The sequence below is a fragment of the Geotrypetes seraphini genome, chromosome 16 (genome assembly GCF_902459505.1).
Source record: "Geotrypetes seraphini chromosome 16, aGeoSer1.1, whole genome shotgun sequence".
NCBI classification, from domain to species: Eukaryota; Metazoa; Chordata; class Amphibia; order Gymnophiona; family Dermophiidae; genus Geotrypetes; species Geotrypetes seraphini.
The window spans coordinates 17,318,858-17,343,212 of record NC_047099.1 but is presented as its reverse complement, the minus strand read 5'-3'; the positions used below and the strand labels follow the sequence as shown (position 1 = coordinate 17,343,212).

The following is a 24,355-nucleotide window of genomic DNA, read 5'->3' as shown; positions in this document are numbered from 1 at the left end:
CAAAAACCCAAGGGAGAAATACAGTATAGGAGGTGATGTTCAATGTATGAAAGAAGAGCAGGACTTGGGGGTGATTGTATCTATTCAAGGTTTCAAGGTTTATTAAAAATTTATTATACTGCTTAATCTGAAATTCAAAGTGGTGTACAATAAAATTAATTGTCAGCATACAATGACATAAAACAATAAAATTCAGGGAATGGCAAGTAATATGAAGGAGATGGTAATGCGTCTATAACTCTCTGGTGAGACCTCATTTGGACTGCTGTGTACAATTCTTGGAGACTGCACCTTCAGTAAGATATATACAAGATGGAGTTAATCCAGAGGGTGGCTAATGAAATAGTCCGTGGTCTTCGTCATAAAGTGTATGGGCACAGACTTAAAGATCTCAGTATGTATACTTTGGAAGAAGGGAGAGACATTTAAATATCTCCATGGCATAAATACACAGGAGGTGAGTCTCTTTCAACTGAAAAGAAGTTCTAGAATGAGGGGACACAGAATGAAGGTGAAAAGAAAAATAATCTAAGGAAAATATTTCCCTCAGGAAAGAGTAATGAATATTTAGAACAGCCTCCCAGCAGAGTTAGTGGAGATGAGGACTCTTATCTAAATTCAAGAAGGCATGGGAGAAGCACAAAGGATCTCCGAGGAAAAGACTGTACAGCTTAGTCATCAGTGACGTGGCAGAGGGAAGGCCCCGGCGGGGAAGGCAGCGAAGCAGCCCGTTCAGAGCGCTGCCACTGTTTTTGGAGACCTTGGGAGCTGCTGCACAAGGGGATGGGTGAGAGGCGAGGAAAGATGCTGCACATGGTGGGGGGAGAGAAAGGAAAGAGGAAGAATTGGGGTGAAGGAGAGGAAGGGAGAGATGATTGGCAAATCGGGCAGCGCTAGTGCCAGGGATGGAGTTGGAGAGTGTCGGGGTGGCTTCGGGGGTCGATCTTAACTAGGGCTTATTTTTGGGGTAGGGCTTATATTAGGAGCATCTTTAAAAATCATGCTAGGGCCTATTTTCAGGGTAGGTCTTATTTTCGGGGAAAACATGGTACTATTAATATTTATCATTTGCTGCTACTATTTGTTTTTTTGCCAGGTACTTGTGACTTGGATTGGCCTCCGTGAAGATGGAATGCTAGGCTGGATGGACCATTGGTCTGACCCAGTAAGGCTATTTTTATGTTCTTATTTCTATTGCGCTGAAAAGCGTACGCAGTGCTGTACATTCAACATGCAACAGACAGTCCCTGCTCAGAAGAGCTTACTATCTCATTTGGACAGACTTAATACTTAAATCAAAGTACTTAATAAAAATATTCAACAGCTAACTGGCTAAACGGCCAAAAGACAGACAACCCTTTAAGGCACCTCTCTCTGCTTGTCAACCTTAGCCAGTGAGTTGATGAATGTTGACGGTGACTGGATATGTCACGTAACACACCCGGTCATCAGCCAGTTCACTAAGCTGGATATTCAGGAGCCTATCTCCCGCTGAATATCGCCGGAGAGTTGGCTAAGTGCTGTTAATCTGGCTGGACAATAGTGCCGGATATCGGCCTTATGGTGTTTATCTGTCATCAATTTCTGAAATATCGATAGGGTTCTAACCTGTATTGCAATGGGCTTTAGATGCCCAGAGGGTGTCAGGTGCAGGAGACACACAGGAGCTGCCAGGTACTGCTTCTGCCCCTGGATGATATTGGTAGGAATCCCATCCAGGATATCATAATCCAATATAAAGATTTTTCCATTCTGTTACAAAATTAAAAAACACACAAACCATAAACACATGGAACTGTGAAATAGAAGAGGGGGAGGGAGTGCTTGATAAGCAAGAGCCACTCTCAACTGCAACCCCCACACACTTCACAAAGCCACAAACCCATCTCAATCCCAAACACCTACCATCCCTTCTCTTGCCCAGCATGCCTCCATCTTGTCTGATTTTGGAACATGTGGGCTTCACTTTAGAGGCAAGAATGCCTAGAGGCGTAGCTGGGGTGAGTGGCACTCCTCTCCCACCCTCTTCCCGCCCCCCTTTTTATCTTCAGCGTGAGCAGCCACAAACTGGTTGCTTGCGTCAGCTTGGGCAGTCTCTCTGACGTCACTTCCTAGACGCGGGTCTCGGAAGTGACGTCAGAGAGAGCACCAAAGCCGACGCAGGCAGCATGTCTGTGGCTGCTCGCGCTGAAGTTAAAAAAGGTACGGGGGAAGGGAAAGGGCGGCCGCGCGGCAGGGGGAGGAGTGGGAGGGAGGGAGGGGTGGAGAGTAGGAGGGGTGCCGGTGCCCCAAGGAAGATCGTGCACGGAGCGGACCATCCCCCCTTACAAGAAGGACAGATCGACGTGAGACTACTTACCTGGAGTTCTTGCCGAAGAGATGTAGAGTCTTCCAGGGAAGGGGCCACCATCTTCTCTGTAATGGGCAGCTTCCTAGGGATCTGACTGCAACGTCTGATTAGAGTAGGGTTTGCTCCATTGAGAAACTGATAACCAAAGAACCAGTCTTCTTTCCAATGCTTCATGACATATTCTATAAGCAAAGTGAGAGAAGCGAGAGAAACTGAAACACAAAAATCCTTCCACATTATATTCTACGCTACATTCTCCTTCGCCTATGACCAGCCTCTGGATCACAATCGAGAAACTGGAATTTCAGGCCTGGTTTTCATATTTATTTATTTATTCATTTTTCTATACCATTCTCCCAGGAGAGCTCAGAACAGTTTACATGAATTTATTCAGGTACTCAAGCATTTTCCATGTCTGTCCCAGCAGGCTCACAATCTATCTAATGTACCTGGGGCAGTGGGGGGATTAAGTGACTTGCCCAGGGTCACAAGGAGCAGCGTGAGTTTGAACCCACAATCTCAGGGTGCTGAGGCTATAGCTTTAACCACTGTGCCACTCTAGAAATCAAAATGTAGTAGAAGTGAGCCAAGTAAAGGACAATCCAGCTATTGTGACATCACTGATGAGGTTGGCTCTTAGGCATTGGTGGAATGAGGCATTATGACATCACAATACAAGCTCTAGTTATTGGAGATTGAAACTTCACAATATTTATTTATTCAGTTTTCTATACTGTTCTCCCAGGGGGGGCTCAGAAAGCACAGTTACTTACCATAACAGGTGTTATCTAGGGACAGCAGGCAGATATTCTCACATATGGGTGACATCATCCACGGAATTCCAGTATGGACACTTTAAAAGTGCATCGCCACTTTAAGATTTCAGAAAGTTTGCAATAGTCTGCACTATACATGCACGAGTGCCTTCCCGCCCGATGTAGGTGTGCGGCTCTTCAGTTCAGTAAGCCAGCTAAGTAGCCAACCAGGGGAGGAGGGTGAGTTGTGAGAATATCTGCCTGCTGTCCATGGATAACACCTGTTATGGTAAGTAACTGTGCTTTATCCCAGGACAAGCAGGCAGCATATTCTCCAAGCTAACCAGAATGGGGTGGTGGGAGTGCTGGCCTTTAAGAAAATAAATTTTGTAATACTGACTGACCGAAGTGCCCATCCCATCAGGAAAAAGATTCCAGACAGTAATGTGAAGTGAATGTATGATCGAAGGACCAGGTAGCTGCTTTACATATTTCCTCAATAGGAGTAGATAGGAGGAAAGCTATAGAAGCTGCCATAGCTCTAACTCTATGTGCTGTGACACGACTCTCCAGTTGCAGCCCAGCCTGAGCATAACAGAACGATATACAGGAAGCCAACCAGTTGGAAATCGTTCTCTTTGAAACAGGATGTCCCAACTTGTTACAATCAAAGGAGGCAAAAAAGTTGAGGAGATGTTCTATGAGCCTTTGTCCTGCTGAGATAATAGGACAAAGCTCACTTGCAATCCAGAGTATGGAGAGCTGTTTCTCCTGAATGAGAATGAGGCTTAGGAAAGAACACTGGAAGCACAATCGACTTATTGAGATGAAATTCAGTGATGGCTTTCGGCAGAAACTTTGGATGTGTGCGACATACCACTTTGTCACGGTGAAATACTGTGAATGCTGGATCTGACACTAATGCTTGAAGTTCACTCACTCTTCTGGCAGTAGTAACTGAAATGAGAAAAACAACTTTCCAGGTAAGGAACTTGAGATGAACCATAGACATTGGTTCAAATGGAGGCTTCATCAACCTAGCAAGAACTACATTGAGGTCCCAGACTACTGGAGGTGGCTTGAGAGGTGGTTTAACATTGAAAAGTCCTTTCATGAATCTGGAGACCAGAGGATGAACAGTTAAAAGTTTACCCTTAATTGGTTGGTGAAAAACTGTAATAGCGCTGAGATGGATTCTAATAGATGTAGACTTGAGTCCCGAGTCTGACAAATGAAGGAGGTAATCCAAGACTAGTGAAATTGAAATGGATGTTGGATCATAATGATGAAGAAAATACCAGGCATAAAAACGAGTCCACTTCTGCTGATAGCATTGCTGAGTGGCAGGTTTCCTGGAGGCTTCCAAGCTGTCAGGTGTAATGACTGAAGGTTGGGGTGTAGAAGTGCACCTTGACTCTGTGTAAGAACTGATGGAAATATCAGCAGAGGCATTGGCTCCCTGGCACTGAGCAGAAGTAGAAGGGAGAACCAAGGCTGCCTGGGCCACCAAGGGGCAATGAGAATCATGGTGGCGGCCTCTTGCTTGACTTTGACAAGGGTCTTTAGAATGAGAGGAGTAGGTGGAAATGCTTAGAGAAACTTGCATGTCCAATCCAGCAGAAAGGAATCCGCCTCCAGACAGTGAGGTGAGTAATGTCTGGAACAGAACTGGGGCAACTTCTGGTGGGGAGATGCAATCAAGTCCACTTGAGAAGTGCCCCACTGAGCAAAGATGGGATGGAGAGCTGCAGAGTTGAGCATCCATTCGTGAGGCTGAAAAATTTTGCTGAGATTGTCTGCTAAGTAATTCTGTTCTCCCTGAATGTAGACTACTCTGAGGTAGATGTTCCAAGCAGTCATCCAAAGACAAATCTTTTGAGCTTCAAGGCAAAGAAGGAGAGATCCTGTGCCTCCTTGCTTGTTTATATAGTACATCGCTACTTGATTGTCCTTGCGAAGTAAGAGGACTTTGTTGATGAGATGCTGGAAAGCTTTGAGAGCATAATAAATCGCTCTGAGTTCCAGAAGATTGATATGGAACTTCTGCTCTCTGGGGGACCAATGACTTTGAGTCTGAAGACCATCCAGATGTGCCCCCCAGGTGTAAGAAGACGCATCCGCCTGAATATATGGAGAGTCAAGATGGCGGCGGTATGAGAAACCACTGAGAACACGGAGTTAACTGTCTCTGCCGTTCCTCTTCATTTCTACTATTCTGAGCAGGGTTGCCATTTGTCACTGTCGGTGACTACTTTTCTAGCCTTGAAGGAACTTTGGGATTTTTCACTGTTCATTTTGAATTTGCTAAAATGCCACATACAAAGAGGAGAGGGGTGATTAGAGCTGCACCCTCACCAGCACTTACCTCTACCCCGGCACTTACCCCAGCACTTACCTCCATCCCAGTCGGTGACGTTCCGGAGAGGATGACTCCTATGATGAAGCGCGCCTTGACAATGGAATGGAACCAGTTGCTGTAGGGTCCTATACTTGGTTGGCATGAATTGGCTTGATGCCTTTGTGACCTGCGTCCCTGGAAACGAAGGGGATGGCTTCTTAGCTGGCTTACCTGAGGGTATAAGAACATAAGAACTGCCATCTCCGGATCAGACCTTCGGTCCATCAAGTCCGGTGATCCGCACACGCGGAGGCCCTGCCAGGTGTACACCTGTCGTAATTTATAGTCCACCATATCCTTATATGCCTCTCTTAAGGAGATATGCATCTAGTTTGCTCTTGAAGCCTAGGACGGTCGATTCCGCAATAATCTCATCTGGGAGGGCATTCCAGGTGTCAACCACTCTCTGAGTGAAGCAGAACTTCCTGACATTAGTCCTGAACCTGTCCCCCCTTAGCTTCATTACATGTCCTCTAGTCCGTGTCAAATTGGACAATGTAAATAATCTTCTCTGCTCTATTTTGTCGATTCCTTTCAGTATTTTGAAGGTCTCGATCATATCCCCACGCAGTCTCCTTTTCTCAAGGGAGAACAATCCTAGTGTTATAAGTCTGTCCTCGTATTCCAGTTTCTCCATACCCTTCACCAGTTTTGTTGCTCGTCTCTGCACCCTCTCCAGCAGTTTTATATCCTTCTTTAGGTAGGGAGACCAATGTTGGACGCAGTATTCCAAGTGTGGTCTGACCATTGCCCTATAAAGCGGCATTATAACTTTCTCCGATCTACTCGAGATTCCTTTCTTTATCATGCCCAACATTCTATTTGTAATGTAATGTAATGTAATGTAATGTAATGTAATTTATTTCTTATATACCGCTACATCCATTAGGTTCTAAGCGGTTTACAGAAAATATACATTAAGATTAGAAATAAGAAAGGTACTTGAAAAATTCCCTTACTGTCCCGAAGGCTCACAATCTAACTAAGCATTGTGCCGACGGCTTCAGGGTCCTATCTATCAGTACACCCAGGTCCTTTTCTTGTTCACTCTTCCCCAGAGTTGCACCTGACATTGTATACTCGTATTCCTTATTCTTATTGCCTAAATGCATTACCTTGCATTTCTCCACATTGAACTTCATCTGCCATTTCTCCGCCCATGTTTCTAACCGACACAAGTCGCTCTGGAGTTTCTCTCTATCCTCCTGCGATCTGATCGCCCGGCATAGTTTTGTGTCGTCTGCAAACTTGATGATCTCACTGGATGTTCCTTCCTCCAGGTCATTGATATAAATATTAAAAAGGATCGGCCCAAGTACCGAGCCCTGGGGTACACCACTAGTCACTTTCTCCCAGTCGGAGAACTTCCCATTTATGCCCACTCTCTGCTTTCGGTTTTCTAGCCATTTGCTTATCCATCTTTGTAAATCCCCCTCTATGCCATGGCTTTGTAGTTTCCTGAGAAGTCTTTCGTGTGGAACTTTGTCGAACGCTTTCTAGAAGTCCAAGTATATTATGTCCACCGGCTTCCCACTATCAATTTGCTCGTTCACGGTCTCAAAAAATTGGAGTAAATTCGTCAAACATGATTTCCCTTTCCTGAATCCATGTTGACTGGGTTTCATCAAGTCGTGTGCGTCCAAGTGCCAGACCATGCTATCCTTGATCAGTGCTTCAACCATCTTGCCGGGGACAGACGTAAGACTCACAGGTCTATAGTTGCCCGGTTCCCCTCTCGATCCTTTGCTGCGACACCAATGTTGATGCTGGTGCCTCTGGCGGTGTCGATGTCTTCGATGCCAGTGACTTTGACGTAGATGGTGAATCTCCCTCCATGCCGACACCAAAGAGTTTCTTTTGTTGGAGAATATGATTCTTTATAGTAAGCTTCTGCAGTGAAGAGCATTATTTACAAGACTGTACTTGGTGTTTGGGACCCAAACACTGCAGGCACCAGCAATGAGGGTCCGTTAACGATATAGTGCGAGGACACCGACTGCATTTTTAAAAACCCGTCAGCAGGCGTGACATCGATGGGAACACCGCCTCAGCCAAATTAAGCTGGATGGCTGAGGTGTGAATGAAGGCCCTGCTGAGGAGAAACCCTGCGGAAGGCAAAAAAAATATAAATTCTTTTTTTTTTTTATACTTTTAAACTAGAAAAGAAATACACTATAAGGAAAAAGGCAAACAAGAGCGTGGCGGAAAAAATGGAACTGAGGAGCCGCACGCCTATGTTAGGTGGCAAGGCACTTGCTCATGTGCAGTGCAGGCTATCGCAAACTTTCTGAAATCTTAAAGTAGCGATGCACTTTTAAAGTGTCCATACCGGGGCTCCATGGATGACGTCACCCATATGTGAGAATATGCTGCCTGCTTGTACTGGGATAATAGTTTACATGAATTTATTCAGGTACTCAAGCATTTTCTCTGTCTGGCCTGGTGGGCTCACAATCTATATAATGTACCTGGGGCAATGGGGGGGATTAAAGTGACTTACCCAGGGTCATAAGGAGCAGTGTGGGTTTAAACCCACAACCCCACTTCGCCACACTCTCCCCTTTCTTAACTGGACATTTCTTTACAGTTTCTCATCACTCTAATGCAGCGTCTCTCAAGTGAGTCCTGGAGTACCCCCTTGTCAGTCAGGTTTTCAGGATATCCACAATGAATATTCATTGTATGCAGATCTCTTTCATGCATATTCATTGTGGATATCCTGAAAACATGACTAGCAAGGACTGACTTGGGAAACACTGCTCTAATGTTTCAGCCAGTCATTCTCTTTCTTGTGGTGTTCCACATTTAAATACTCGAAAGGTATTAATATAGAAACAAATCTTTTCCAGAGAAAGAAAAATGGTAAAACTAGAGGTCATGAATTGAGGTTGTGGGGTGGCAGACTTAGGAGTAATGTTAGTAAATTCTTTCTCATGGAAAGATGACTGGAATGCCCTCCCGAGAGAGGTAGTGGAAATGAAAACAATGATGGAATTCAAAAAAGTGTGGGATGAGCACAGAGGATCTCTAATTAGAAAATTAATGGTATAAAACAAATTGAAAAGACAAACAGGAGAAACTGCCTTCACAACAGTGAGTGGCACGAAAACAACAACGAAGGAGACCAGATTGTACTCAATCCTTTTTATTATAAAAAAGACTCGGCACGTTTTAGTACATTAGATATTTTGATATAAGACTTACTTACATATTTTTATGCATAAATAGATGGTTTTATTATACATACCATAGAACAACATTTTTTTAAGTATGGCTAATTTTTAAGTATTTTTAAGTATGGCTAATTTTTTCACATCTATGGGCTCCTTTTACAAAGGCGTGCTAGCGGTTTTAGCGCGCACTAACCACTACCGCCTCCTTTTAAGCAGGCGGTAATTTTGTGACTAGCGTGCGCTATAGCGCACACTAATCTTGTGCGTGTGCTAAAAACGCTAGCGCACCTTAGTAAAAGGAGCCCTATGTTTGTGATCATTTCTGACATAAATTGGCATGTATTCAACCCTTCCTTCTTATTTGGTGGTGATTTATTCACCATGTCCAATCTTTCTTTTATTAATTACAATAATGATTATTTACAATATTTTGAGGCACTTAAATAGAATGAATTTACATTATATGACATTTTTTTTGTTTTGAATGTATCGTAAACACAAATCTCCCCTCTTTTTCTTTCTTCTTCATTTCTATTGTTTCTTCATTCTTCATTTTTTCTCTTTTCTTCTTTTCTTCTTTTTTTTTCTCTTCTTTCTTTTTTTCCTCCTTTATCAGTCCTTTTTAGTGTTTTTTATTACGGCCTGTTTTACAAAGCCATGCGGCAACCGCCCCGAAGCCCTTTAAATCTCAGCTTCGGGGCCGTTACCGCGCAGCAGCCACTATTACGGCTTTGTAAAACAGGCCCTTAAATTAACACATCTTTGGTTTTATCGTTCAACACCAAGGGCTCCTTTTATCAAGCCGCGCTAGCAGGGTTAATGCACGTGACTTTTCATCACGCGTCAACCCTGCGCTGGCCAAAAACTACCGCCTGCTCAAGAGGAGGCGGTAGTGGCTAGCGCAGCTGATGGTTTAGCGCGCGCTATTACACGCGTTAAACCGCCAACGTGGCTTGATAAAAGGAGCCCCAAGTTACACTTCCTTTTGTATGGTTTTAAAAGAAAGTTTTTTATGATTTTAAATTAGTATAATTAGAGTGTTTTTATCACATTTTATGTTTATTTTTATTAAAAGTTTACTTGTTTATATGATTTTATTTATAAGGTTATTTACTTTTATATTTTTATATTTGTAACATTATCATTCAAATGGATGTTCTTATTACATTTACAAATGTATCCAAGTTTATTTGTATGTTGAGGATTTATTTATGAGTTTTATACATGATTTCTGATACATTGATAAGATTTTAACAAAAATTTTTATAGAAATATTTATGAATGTATTTTTTATATTTATGTATTTACTTAAATCATTTTTATTGAAAATGAAGATGTACAATGAGAATTAGATATAAAAGCAATTTGTAAATGTAAACATCAAAGATTAGATTTAAATAATTTCAATTTCAACTACCAATCTCTATCTCACCAACCCATTTCCTAACCATTCCATTATCCACCCAATTTATAAAGCAATAAATATGTAAATATAATAATTGAAAAATAAATAAATGAGTAAATAAATAATGAATATATCTACTCATATCCCCTTCAAGAACTGCATAAATTTGTAAATATAATAATAAAAATAAAAAAATGAAGGTCTTCCTAATAAAACATGACTGCGAGCAACTGGAGTCAATGTTTCTAAAAATGGTTTCCAAATAATAAGTTTTAAGAACTTAAGAACATAAGAATTGCCGCTGCTGGGTCAGACTAGTGGTCCATCGTGCCCGGCAGTCCAGCCTCACCTGCGTACGTTCCAGTTTAGCAGGAACTTGTCCAACTTTGTCTTAAATCCCTGGAGGGTGTTTTCCCCTATAACAGACTCCGGAAGAACGTTCCAGTTTTCTACCACTCTCTGGGTGAAGAAGAACTTCCTTACGTGAATTCAAATCATAACTTCTATAAGATTTATAAGTTTCTCCGAATAAACAATAACTACTGTTAAAGTATAACACAGTATAGAAATATTCAAGCAGATAAGGAGGAAGACGCAGTATTTAATGATATAGAGTTAAGGTAATCACCGGCAGTTGTCACGGAGTCAAAGGTACGCCACCCAGTTCCAGTGAAAACTTTAAGCAAAGCAGGATAAGCCAAGATAAAACACACTTTTTTCAAAGAGAGTGCTGCACATATTGGAGAGAATTTTTTCCTTCTTTCAGTTAAAGAAACAGTAATGTTGAAACAACTGAATTTGGTGACTGTTGTACTTTAGAGACTCTCTATGCTGCCGGTATTGCTGCATTAATGCTGCTTTGCAAGCATAATTATGAATTTTCATAATCACTACTCGAGGTCTTAAGCTGTTTTCCATTCTTCTGCCTATATGATGAGCTCTCTCTAATCTTAGAGATCCCAAATCTACCAAAAGTGGTAAATCCACCCGCAGCTGTTGCTCCAATGTGGACAGGAGAGAAGAGTCAGAAACAGATTCAGGCAGCCCCACAACTCGCACATTATCCCTGTGGGAACAATTTTCTAAATCATCAAATTTTTCTTCTTGACAACGAAGTCTCTCCCACAGGGACTCTACAGTTTCAGTGACTGTCACTGCTGAATCCTCAATATCTGCTACCCGCACTTCCAGTTCTCCTGTTCTGTATGAAAGATCATAAAAAAATGCTTCCACCTTAGCCAATTGGTTAGAAATTTGTGTACGACGTGGATCTAGTGCCTGCACAACTGCCTGGTGAGCTCTTATACATAGTTTGGAGACAACAAAGGCGCCGAGTCTCCTAAAGAAGCCGCCATACTATTTGACAGTTGCTGTGATTTATCATTTTCTTTCTCCTTACGAGATGATTTGGAGCTCATCTGGACAATTTTTTTTTTTTTTTTTCAAATGCTTTTTTTTTTTATTTCAAGTATAACAGGCAAGAACAAGAAAGAGCATCAATCAAAAGTAACAGTACAAACATGTCCCCCCTCCCCCCCCACCCCCCCCCCCATCCCGGGAGTCCAAAGCCATGCCAAAAGTTGAGAGATAACCTTAAATGTTCAAAAGTCTGCTACGAGCTCGGGGTGTAAGGTCCTGCCAAAAGCATTCCCAAGTCTGACAAAATCTACGACCCGGGCCATGTTCCAAGTCACCCACCAGTCTCCGCTCCAGCGTGGCATGAATTATCATCAGGGATCTCCATTGTGCATAGGTCGGAGGATCAGGCGAAAGCCAGTTAATAAGGATAGTTTTCTTCCCCAGTAAAAGCACTCTGGTGATAAAAGCTGACATTCCCCTGGGTTTAGGCGTGGCTATGTTATAAAAACCAAATAGCGCTCTCGGTTGTGGGAGCCAACGCCTTCCCCAAAGCAACGTAACATAGCGTCCCAGGTGACTCCAGAACTGTTGAATTTTGGGGCATGTCCAAAACATATGGCTCAAAGAAGCGTGAGCCTGGCTGCATTTCGGGCAGGAATGAGAAGCCGTAATTCCCATCCGGGCAGCACGTTCCGGTGGAATATAAAGTCTCAGAACAATCTTCAATTGCATTTCCCAGTGGGTTATGTTAGGAGACACCCTTTGAATGTTCTTCAAAACCCGCTGTAGCTGCTGGGCTGTTAATGTACACTGCAGGTCCTCGGCCCACGCCGTCGCCAAAATGTCCAGATTAGTGCCCGATTGACAGTCCCGGATCCCCACCACGTGAAACCGCAGTGGGATCCGCTGTTGGGCTGAGAGACTAAAGAGTTCGGAAAGTGCTTCCCTGCTGTCTTCTGTGAGAACAGACCCAGGTAAAGACTGGATATAATGTCGAATCTGGTAATAAGCAAACAGATCAGTAGGCGGTAAGTCAAAGGTGTGTTGTAGCTCCGCAAATGTTGCCAAGTTCCCCTCCTCCGAGAACAGGTGAAAAAGATATTGAAGTCCTTTTTCCCTCCACCTAGGAAAGGCGGCATTCTGCATTCCCGGCCGAAAAGCTCCATTGCCCTGTATAGGTAAATATAATGACACCCCAGCAGGCAGTTTAGCAGTTTTACAGACCCACTTCCAGGTTCGCCGAGCTGGCCCAAAGATCGGATAGTGCGACACCAAAGGACGGATCCCTGGATCCGCCACATGCAAAAAATAGCTCACATGAAACGGAGCCAATAGAGATAGCTCCAGAGGTGTAGCAGAAAAATCAGAGGTCCCTCTAAACCAATCATTAATATGACGCATCTGACAAGCCATAGCATACCAACGTATGTTTAATAAACCATAACCCCCCCTATCCCTAGGCAGACACATCCGCAGGAATCATCTGGACAATTTTAAGTAAGTATTAATCTTTTAAAAGACATATCTATAAATTTGGAGTGTTGATTTAGCTCACCACTAATACATCCAGCTCATTCCATCATGCAGCCGGAACTCAATTTTCTGCCAATTAACTCACACAAATTCAATCAATTGTCTTTTACAATTTCTGTCAACTTCAATTATTTTCTTCAGTGTTTTCTCTTCAGATTTTTCCCTTTAGTTCACTTATATCATTCCCCTCTGTAATACCTCTGGAAATGTCTAGATAACTTCTTATGTAATCTGCCTTGAACCGCAAGGTAATGGCATAATAGAAATAACTGATGTAATGTAATTTTCAAATAGGCAATTATCATTTTTACCAGTCTCTTATCATCCAGTTCCCTCTGGCAACACTCCTTACTATTTCAGCAATAAACTTCCTCCTTCACTTCTACCAACAGTTATTTTTAGCTATCAGTGGTAAAATAGTTTCACTGTTAGCTGTGAGCAGAGAAGAGAACAGAAAAGCCAGTTGATTTCTCCTGTCTGTCTGTTTTTTCCAAATTATCAGCAGATATGGCAGTCTTATGTCAAGAAGTTTTTTCCTCATTAATGATAATCTCTCTTCCGATCCTTCTCCACCAACAATCAAATCGATGACATCATCACCTGCTTCCTAACTGTCAATGGCGGTTTTGTATCTGCTGTTAAAATGGCAATTCCACTTCGTCCCCTTTCCCACCACCAGTAGCTACCACCTCTTCAAAAATTTTATAATATTAATAGTTCAGCCTATACCAGTTCACTCACGCTGTTCCACACCAGCTAGAGAAACTGTCATAATAGCTGATTTCATTTCCCTGCTTCTTTAAAACGGTCCATTTCAGATCAAATAAATAAAAACTATACTCTTCAAGAAATCCCTTAATAAAGCTTAATACTATGATAAAGCTTAACCCCCCTCCCTAACCCCAGATCCTACTTTTCCCTCTCTTGGAATCCTTCTCTGATCTAACGTTGTAACCCTTCTTCCATAACTCTTTTTTGTAATCCGCTTTGAACCGAAAGGTAATGGCGGAATAGAAATTTTATAATATTAATAGTTTATTATAATTTTATAATATTAATAGTTCAGCCTATACCAGTTCACTCACGCTGTTCCACACCAGCTAGAGAAACTGTCATAATAGCTGATTTCATTTCCCTGCTTCTTTAAAACGGTCCGTTTCAGATCAAATAAATAAAAACTATACTCTTCAAGAAATCCCTTAATAAAGCTTAATACCAGGATAAAGCTTAACCCCCCTCTTACCATCCCCTCCCTAACCCCAGATCCTACTTTTCCCTCTCTTGGAATCCTTCTCTGATCTAACGTTGTAACCCTTCTTCCATAACTCTTTTTGTAATCCGCTTTGAACCGAAAGGTAATGGCGGAATAGAAATCTGTAATGTAATATAATATTTCCTGCCTGTCCCTTCAGACTGTCAGCAGCAACTCATGTCACTTTTCCTCACCAGCTGAGATGACAAATTAGGTATATCAGGAGTCAAATCAAGTGCACACTGCTCTGTGCCTGAGAAACACAGCCAGTCAGCCGCGATTAGAGAAACAAGCACAACAGCTGATACTTTCTGCCTGCCCCTTCAAACCGTCAGCGGTAACTCTTCTTCAACAATTGGTTTTTTTTAATTATTATTATTTATTTATAAATTTTTGAAATTTTAACAAGCATACAATCTTGTACAGAAAAGTGCAATCAAGAAAACATATCATTGATTATTCTCAAACTTGAAAATAAACCAAAATTACATAAAAGGTAATAATTCCAACTTAATCGTACACTAGTCCTCAACAATGGATCCAGGATTAAGGAATTAGGAGTAAATATAGTACAATAACAAAATTAACCAAAACACGTCATCTGTGCTGAAAGAGAGCTTGATTAATTAAGACACCGATGTTTCTCCTTTTTCAAGGCGCTTCATGGAGAGGAAAGCAGTCAAATGAGACGGTTCAAAAAATATATATTTGAGGGAATTATACCTAATTACACACTTACAAGGGTATCTAAGAAAAAATAATCCCCCCATCTGGGTCACACCTGGTTTTAATAATAAAAATTCCCTCCTTTTCTGAGTTTCTCTCGAAACATCAGGAAAAATTTGAATATGGAAGCCAAGGAAATCTCTGGATCTATTTTTAAAGAAGAGTTTAAGAATCCCTATTGTTGTTTATTTTATACCTATAAAATCAATAAAAATATTTTGAACTAAAAAAAAAAAAAAGAATCCAATCTCTGTCTGGAGCCAAAGCTACAGTCAGTAAGAGAGTGGCTGGACTAGCCACCTCTCTATCAGATTGTTCCAATAAAGCAGTAACATCCAAAGGATTTTCCTGTGGTCTTCCATCCTCATCTTTTTTTTGAGAATCCTGATTTTTTTTATTAGGCAAATAGTACACTCTTGACAATGGTGGCAATGAACTCTCAGGAATTTTTAAATTTTCCAGAAAGTACCGTTTTATCATTTCTCCTGGTGGAATTGACACAACCTTTGGAAAATTAATCAAATGTAAATTGTTAAACCGACTATTATTTTCAAATACTTCTAATTTTCATCTCATACTAAGATTATCTTTCACAATCAAATCTTGGTTGCTCTTAAACATTTTTAAGTCCTTCTTTTCTTCTTGAATCTCAGTTTTTATGACTACAATGTCCTGTTTCACATTTTTAATTTCTTCTTTCTGAAATTCTAATTCTTTTTCCAAGTTCTTTATCTGAGGATTGAGAGAATTACCCAGACTAGAAACCAAATCCCATAACGATTCCAGTGTAACCTCTGGGGGTCGGATAGGGGCAAAGGAAAGTACTTGTGCAATATTAGTTGGTTCATCTGAGTGTTTTACCTCCCCTGTGCCTTGTGGACCCTTAAGCACAGTTGTCTCGGTCGCTGGTTCTTTTACAAGGAGAAATTCCCCTTGTGCTGTTCCCTGCAGCGAGCCCTCCACTTCACTGGCCTCTCGAGAAGAAAACTCTGCCTCTTCGGACATGCTCTCCTCCCTCGGAGAGCTAGCTCCCAGCGGCAACGGCTGTAGGGGAGGCGTCCTGACGTCGGGGCTCAGCGTGATGTCCAGCCCGGAGATATCCACCGAGACACTCCTATCAGCCGGTGCTCCCAAAGGGCAATTCCCCAAGCGACTTGACTCGCTTTGAAGACACCGGAAAATGTCATCGACAGTGAGAACTGTGGGGTTCGAGCGCTGGGAGGCTCCACCAACACTCCTACCCCTTCTCTTCGGCATTATTTTGGTAGGTAAGAAAGACACTCTCCAGCGTCTTGTCAGCAACAGATGGCGGCAGCCATCTTGGATCCCGGCCAGCCTTCAACAATTGTTTTCAGCAGGCAAAATTAAGTTAAGTTTGACTTGCTCACTCACAGCCAACCGCGATTACAAAAACCGGGGAAGGGGTAAAACGCGGACCTCACGGACTCTGACGGATCCTAGCATAGGGAGGGAAAAGCATTAGGATCCGTCAGAGTTAAATTGTCATAGAGCTCTGTCAGAGCCAGAGACTAAAAGTGGCACGGACCTCAAAAGTGGCGCAGACCTCGGATTTTTAAGGATGTGACGTGCAGTTCAGATCCGTGAGGTCCGCGAGGGAGCCAGGGGCCTGAGCTGAGCTGCAGGGAAAGCAAAGGCGGTCTTGTCAATGCACGGACCTTGGATTTTTAAGGACGTGCGGTTTTAGATCCGCGAGGTTCGTGAGGTCCGTGTTTTACCCCTTCCCCAAAAACCGGCATAACAGCTGATCTTGTCTGCCTGCCTCTTCAAACAGCTGACTTTATCATCCTGTTTTTCCAAACTATCAGCGGCAGTTTCGTGTCGGCCAGTTCGCTCTGTCTCAGTTCAAAGTCCGGGTCAAAGCCTCCTCATCATTAGCTGCAATTTTGTTTTCGAAAAAAAAAAGAGGTAATTTAAGAGTTTTAAAGACGAATGGGAACTGGAGAACAGCAGTACTGATCAGACGCGTCTGGTCAGCCTCATTGCATGACTCGAACCCTGATATTTATGTATTTAAGCCTAGTTGTGTGTTATTTGGATTCACTTATGTGTGTCAGTTTTTGTGTGGAGGTTTCTTGACACAATTGTATAATTATAATTTTATGGTTCAATCTTTTTTATTATTTTATGAAATAACAATGTCAAAACAAACAATCCAGCAATACAACCAAACAGCATTCCAGTACCAGTAAATCAACCCCCCAAGTATCCGTCCTCCCACCCACCCACCCACCCACTCCCACCCATGGGAACAGCCAGAGTTACACATCAATTTAGCAGTCTACTGCGTACTACCGGGGTCAAAGTGTCGCAAAAAGGCAGCCAACAACGTAAGTATGAAGATCCTAATTTAGAGTTAATATCAGTAATGGCCAAACGCTCATAACCCGCCAGTTGAATCATCTGAGCACGCCATTGTGCTAATGTTGGGGTATGCTCGGACAACCAGCACTGAAGAATAGTTTTAATGCCCATGAATATTATCTTTTGAACAAATGCTGCCGCTCCTGGACGTTTTGGCATTAGAGTAAGTTGTAACGTAAAAAGAAAAGTGTTCGTGGGTGACCAAGTACAGTTCCAAATGGATTGAACATGCAGACAAATTCTCTTCCAATATGCCTGAATTCCCGGACATAGCCAAAACATGTGACCCAGAGAGGCCCTCGGGGTTGTGCATCTTGGACAGCAGTCGGTATCACTCACATGCGCCCGATAAGCCCGAACTGGGGCAAAGTATGCCCGGGCCAGGAACTTGTAATAGCGTTCTTTTTCAGCCGGAGATGCCAACAGTCTCATTCCCAAGGAGAAACTCCGCTTAAGCACCTCATGTGTGACGGTAAAGTGTAAGTCCAGAGTCCATTGACTAGCCAAGGAAGCATAATCCAAGTCACCGGCTAGGTCTTGTAAAAAGTGGTGATGAAAACGTAATGGTGTAGGTTCTTGTGCCGTCAAACAAAGGGCTTCGGACAGTTTTTCTTGAACTTCCTTTCTCAAGTCCGATTTGGGCAAAGTGCTGACATAGTGATGTAGTTGGTTATAAGGGAACCAATCACCGGGCTCCAGCATAGAAGAATCACATAATGATTGAAAAGATTGGAGAGACCCATTAGATTGCAGCACATTCCACAAATAATACATTCCCCTCCCAGTCCACCAAATGCTAGCAGTCAAGGGCATACCTGGGGAAAAAGCTCCATTGCCGGCGACCGGAAGACACGGGGTCACATCATATCTAATTGCCAGTCGCCGGCAGAGAGACTTCCAAAGTTTTCTCAATGGAAACAAAAATAAGTCCCCATAGGTCACCTCCCGTTTAGGTAAGCTACCAACATGTAGTAAGTAACTAAAGTGGTAGGGAGCAAACGCTGAACATTCCACCTTAGTAGCTGTAAAATGGGATGTATTACAAAACCAGTCATTTAAATGTCGGAGTTGACAGGCCTCATTAAATCTACCTATATGCAAGAGACCCAGGCCCCCTTGGACAGTAGGTAATGATAAGGTATGTAAAGGGATCCTTGACCTCCTACCTCCCCAAAGAAATCTTGATACTGATCTATGATGTTGTCTGAGGTGTGCGCGTGATATTAGTATAGGTAGTGTTTGTAGAATATAAAGCCATTGTGGAATCACCATCATATTATATAAAGCGATCCTACCCATTAACGTCAACGGGTATGCTCGCCACGCCTGCAGACGCCGTTCCGTTTGAGATAGTAAAGGCAACACATTTATGGAGTATATAGTGGCTAAATCCCCGGGAAGGAGGACCCCCAGATACCTAATGGATGAGGTTGCCCATACAAGTGGAAAGGGTTCCGGCCAAGTGTCCCTAATTATGGGTTGTAACGGGAGTACCGTAGATTTCTGTTTATTCAATGTCAGTCCAGAATATAAATGGAATTCATCCAATATCTCTAATGCGCGCGTCAAGGAACGGTGCGGCTGAGCCAGAGTTAGCAAAATATCATCCGCAAAAGCTAGCACTCTTAGTTGGGAGGTCCCTTCCGATAGTCCCACCATAATATCATCCCTCTGTATTGTACGTAATAGTGGATCTAAATAAATCAAGAAAAGTAGAGGGGACAATGGGCAACCCTGACGAGTTCCCCGGCCTACAGTAAAGGTCCGCGTCAGGATACCATTCACTAGTAGGGAAGCAGTTGGATCCGTGTATAACACCCTCAAAGCTGACCGAAACCAGCCTTCCACCCCCATATAGGACAACACCTCAAAGAGATAGTTCCAGTTAACTTGGTCAAATGCCTTAGCCGCATCTAGGCTGACCAGAATTCCTGGTGTAGATGTCGCTTGCGCTCTAGACATTGCCAATAATATTCTCCGGACATTTATCACGGCATGCCTACCCCGGACAAATCCCGCCTGCGCAGGTGAAATTACACGTGGTAGGATGGGAGCCAATCGGTTGGCCAGTAAGCGAGCAAGAATTTTTATGTCAACATTAAGGAGGGATATGGGACGATAAGAGTTAACCTCTTCTTTTGATTTGCCCGGTTTATGAAGTAATGTAATGGTGGCGGTATTAATATGAGATGGAAATGTTCCTTTCTCCAATGCCACCACATAATAGCGAAGAAGCAGTTCACACACCTGCAGTGACAGGGCTTTGTAAAATTCAGTAGAAAATCCGTCAGGGCCCGGAGCAGTACCAGATCGTAAATTTTTAATCGCTGTCTGGATCTCCGTTCCCTGAATAGGTCTATTTAACACCGATCTCTGCAGGTCCGTGAACTTTGGCATGCCCGCATCTTCCAAAAAATCACAAACATCAGGGCCTACATAAGTACCAGGACTTTTGTAAAAGTTAGAGAAGTGCTGATAAAATGTCTCTGCAATGTCTGCCGGTTTAGTATGGTAGGTATTAGGGCCCAATTTAATTCGGGGGATATAACGGTCATCCTGCCAATTTTTGGTCAATGTGGCTAGTAATTTACCTGTTCTGTTTCCGAAACGATGGAACCTATACTTCCTATAAAACAGGGAGCGCTTTGCTCGATCATGCAGTAAAGCATTTAGCGCTACTTGTGCTGAGTGCATCTCCTCACCCAGTAGCCGAGTAGGATGAAGAAGATATCGTGCTTTCAGGCGAGTATATTGTGTTTCCAATCTAATAATGCCGTGAGAAATACGTTTACAACGAGCAGTGACAAAGGAAATTATTGCTCCTCTGAGCACGGCCTTGGCCGTGTCCCAAAAGAGATCCGGAGTGGATTGATGTTGTCCATTAGTTGTCAAAAAATCCTCCCAACAAGAACCCAAGTATTTCAGAAAAGAGGGATCATCCTTCAAGTAGGAAGGAAATCGCCAACGGCGACTACCCGAAGGAGGTAATCCCCAGGCCACATCCAGCCAGACAGGACAATGATCTGATATCGCCAAAGGCCCAATGGTGGCCTCAGTTACCCGAGAGAAGAGAGATTCAGATATGAAGGTATAGTCTAAACGGGAAAATGTCCCATGCGCCCTAGATTGGTGTGTATAGTCCCTCTCGAATGGATGTAGCAAGCGCCAAGGATCTACTAGGCCCAGGAACTTGCAAAGGAAGGGTAACCCCTTAGTATTAGCTGTAGAGGTAGAAGCGGAGTGACCCGAACGGTCAACCGTAGCATCCATTACTTGATTAAAATCCCCCACTACCAATAGGGGAATGGAAGTATCTTTGAGTCCCAGTGAGATTAATGAGTTAAGAAAGGATTGTGAATAGACATTAGGCCCATACGTGATCAACAGTCTAAATTCTGTTCCCTGTAGTGAGATGTGCAGCAGTAAAGTCCTACCCTGAGTATCTGCATGGCATGAGGTGACAGCGCACTTCAAACCCTTACGGATCAGTAAGCACACTCCAGCACGTTTACCCGAAGAGGAGGCATAGTAAACTGAGCCCACCCAGCCTCTCCTCAATTTTTCTGATTCAGCGGCAGTCAATTTAGTCTCCTGCAAACAGGCCAAATCTGCGCGGTGATGTTTCAGGTGTTGTAAAATTTTTGATCTTTTTACCGGTGATGATATGCCGGATACATTCCAGGAGACAATTCGAAGTGTGCTGTCACCCAGGATCTCTCAAAAAACCATTTACACAGAGAAATATATTCCAATACCACGCCCAGGCACCCAGCCCAGGCACCCAGCGTGAATGACACAGCGCCAGGCAGTACGCAGAAAAAACAAACAGTAATACAGCATGTGAATAGCAATACAAACCCAAATGAAAAACTTATCTATAACAATCCGTAGCTCCATAGGCTGTTCCCATTCCCCCCCCCTATCCCCTATCCCTACTTGAACAATCCCAGATTCCTTACTAAACATATCCCGTCCGGAATATGCCAGAGGCCCGTAGGACACCAGACGGGGCCCCAATCCCCTCAATGAACATTAATCTGAAGTGTTCTTTGAGCTTTAAACAGTAAACAGTAAAATATCCATCCCAGCCAAAAGTGAAGATTGAGTGACCCTGGGATACTCAAGGAGGATCTCCCAGAGACTTTAGGCGAGTGTTGATGAACTCAGCTGCCTCAGATGCTTGCGGGAATAAGTGCCAAGCACCCTCATGATGTATTTTCAACAGAGCTGGGTAGACAAACAAAAATCGCTGCTTGAGGTCCACCAAACGCTTGCAGAGAGGATAAAATTCTTTCCTCTTGTCTGTGAGAGCCATCGAGTAATCCTGGCTGATTCTGATAGTCGACCCATGGAGTGTTGGCGAATCCTTTCTTGCCCGGTACAGGCGTAGTATGGCTGCCTTATGTTGATAGTTCAAAAATTTTGCTATCACCACTCGCGGTCTGGCATCATGCGCAGGTCTCGCTCCCATTCTATGGGCCCGTTCTAAGCAGAGAGAGCTGGAGCTCATGGCATCCGGAAATTCTGTTTCAAGCCAATGCTCCAATTCTGCCGGTAAGCGAGCATCAGGGATTGATTCCGGAACACCCATAAAGCGAAGGTTGCTGCGACGCGACCTATTTTCCAGGTCGTCAATCTTTTCGGCTTGCCTGTGTACAGTTTCCTGTAATGCTGCAATATCCAGCTCGTGAGAGTTAACAGTGTCCTCAGTTGTGGAGACCCGCTGCTCCAAATCCGTCGTGCGGGCCACCGTGTCCGTGAGCAGTTGTTCAAGGCGAGTCATGGTAGAAGTTAGTACCTCCATTTGTGGCCCCAACACTTGAGCCACCGCCGATTTTATATCCGCCAGCGCCGCGTCCGTGAACTCGGACACCGCCGTGCTCGAGGCAGCCACCATTTTGAGTGCGCCCGAGTTTTGCTTCGGCATGCTAGCCCGCGCCTCTTTGGATCTTGCCGCCTCCTGTGAACGGGTGAGGTACTTGTCCATACGTGCCCGTCGCTGCACGGAGCTAACAGATCCAGCCAGTTTAACAATGGAGCGAGTTAAAGCTCAGGAGAGAGGATCGGGGCCCGGAGCCGATGCGGAGCGCGTCCTCAGCGGCTCATAGCGTCACGTGACCTCGCTACTGTGTTATAATTATAATTTTAATACAAGTCTCATTTCTTAGACTCCTGAGGCATGCCTTCTTGGGCCGAAACACGATTGTGTCAAGTCTGTTTTATAATAAAAAGGACTGAGCATCAATCTGGTCTCCTTTGTTGTTGTTTTCATATAACAAATTAAGGCTGCTACTGGGAAATATTGCATGGTCTGTGTCCCATATATGGTGATTTGGTTTAGGGTGAGCTGGGGAGGGCTTTGATAGAAGCTCCAGTGACAAGATGTTTAGGATAGGCTGGAGTGGGCTTCAATGGCAAAATCCAGCACTGGGAACCTAAAGAGTACTGGGCAGACTTCTGTGGCCTATTCCCAGAAATATTAAAGAAAAGACAATTTAATTATGAATATACTGTATAATGAGTATGGACTTGGGCAGACTGGATGGACCTTTCAGATCTTTATCTGCTGTCTGTAACTATGTTCACTACTCTCCCCTATACTTTTCAATAATTTCATCAGCCTGTTAGCAACTCTTATTCAGTCTTTCAATACAAAATTCTTCATTTACACAAATGACATTCTACTGGTCTATCTCTGTTCACCATTTCAGCCAGATATTGCTGCCCTCCAATCTTGCCTCTCTGCCCTTTCAGCTTGGCTATCCGGCATCAGCTTATGTTGAATCCTGAAGACTGTCGCTTGTTGGATTACTGGGCTTCTTCCACAACCCATCCAACTCCCAATACTTTTTGATAGGCCACACTATGTCCTCTCTTCGTTATCTGGAGGTAATATTGGATTCCGAATTGTCCTTTCAAGAGTATATCTAATCTAATCTAATCCTTAGGTTTGTATACCGCATCATCTCCACGTTCGTAGAGCTCGACGCGGTTTACAGTAGGAGAAATAGGAAGGAACTACAACAGAGGGTTAGAGGTAGAAGTGTGAAGAAAATTTAGAGGACTTGGGATGCCAAGATATAAGAGTTTCCTTGATTCCTAAGTTGGAGGGAAACTTACATTTTTTGAGAAAAGCCAGGTTTTCAGATGTTTGCGGAAAACTTGGAGAGAGCTCAAGTTCGGAAGAGGGGAGGTAAGGTTGTTCCAGAGCTCAGTGATTTTGAAGTGGAGGGAGGTCCCTAGCTTTCCTGTGTGGGAAATGCCTTTTAGCGAGGGGAAGGATAGTTTTAATTTGTGGGAGGATCTGGTGGTATTAGGGTTTGAGGAATTCCAAGAAAGAGGGATAAAGGGAGGGAGGATACCATTTAGGATTTTGAAAGTTAAACAGGCGCATTTATAGTGGACCCTGGCGATTATCGGAAGCCAGTGGAGTTTGGCCAGGAGCGGGGAGACATGGTCAAATTTACTTTTAGCGAAGATGAGCTTGGCCGCGGAATTCTGAATCCGTTGGAGTCTGTGGAGGTGTTTCTTAGTTAGGCTTAAGTAGATAGAGTTGCAATAGTCCAATCTGGAGAGGATGATGGATTGGACAAGGAGGGTAAAATGTTTTTGATGGAAGCAGGATCTAACTTTCCTCAGCATATGAAGGCTGAAAAAGCATTTTTTTACCAAGGATTGGAGGTGGTCATTGAAGGACAATGTGGAATCGATGATTATGCCCAAGACCTTGCTCGAGAACTCAAGCTGCAGAGAGGAGCCAGAGGGTAGTGGGATGGAGGTGGGTAGGTGATCTAGTTTTGGACCGAGCCAAAGAAGTCTTGTTTTGGACTTATTCAATTTCATTTGCACAGTGTGGGCCCAGGATTATAGGTTCATTATACAAGAGGATATGTTCTGAGACAGGTTGGTGAGGTTCGAATCGGTCTCGAGGAGGACGAGGATGTCGTCTGCATAAGTGTAAATTGTTTCAAGGGGGGATAGGTGGAGGAGTTTTAGGGAGGACATATAGATGTTGAAAAGGA

General features: G+C 43.4%; 1 protein-coding gene across 1 annotated transcript in view; it reads right to left on the bottom strand.

The window, feature by feature from the left end:
- The window catches only part of ALOX12 (arachidonate 12-lipoxygenase, 12S type), a 99,710-nt gene that overhangs the window by 26,070 nt on the left and 49,285 nt on the right, over positions 1–24,355 (bottom strand). The window contains exons 6-7 of the mRNA XM_033925159.1: positions 2,360–2,532; positions 1,609–1,752 (exon numbers count right to left, since the gene is read on the bottom strand). Coding sequence (XP_033781050.1) covers positions 1,609–1,752; positions 2,360–2,532 — 317 coding nt within the window. The remainder of the gene's footprint in view (positions 1–1,608; positions 1,753–2,359; positions 2,533–24,355) is intronic.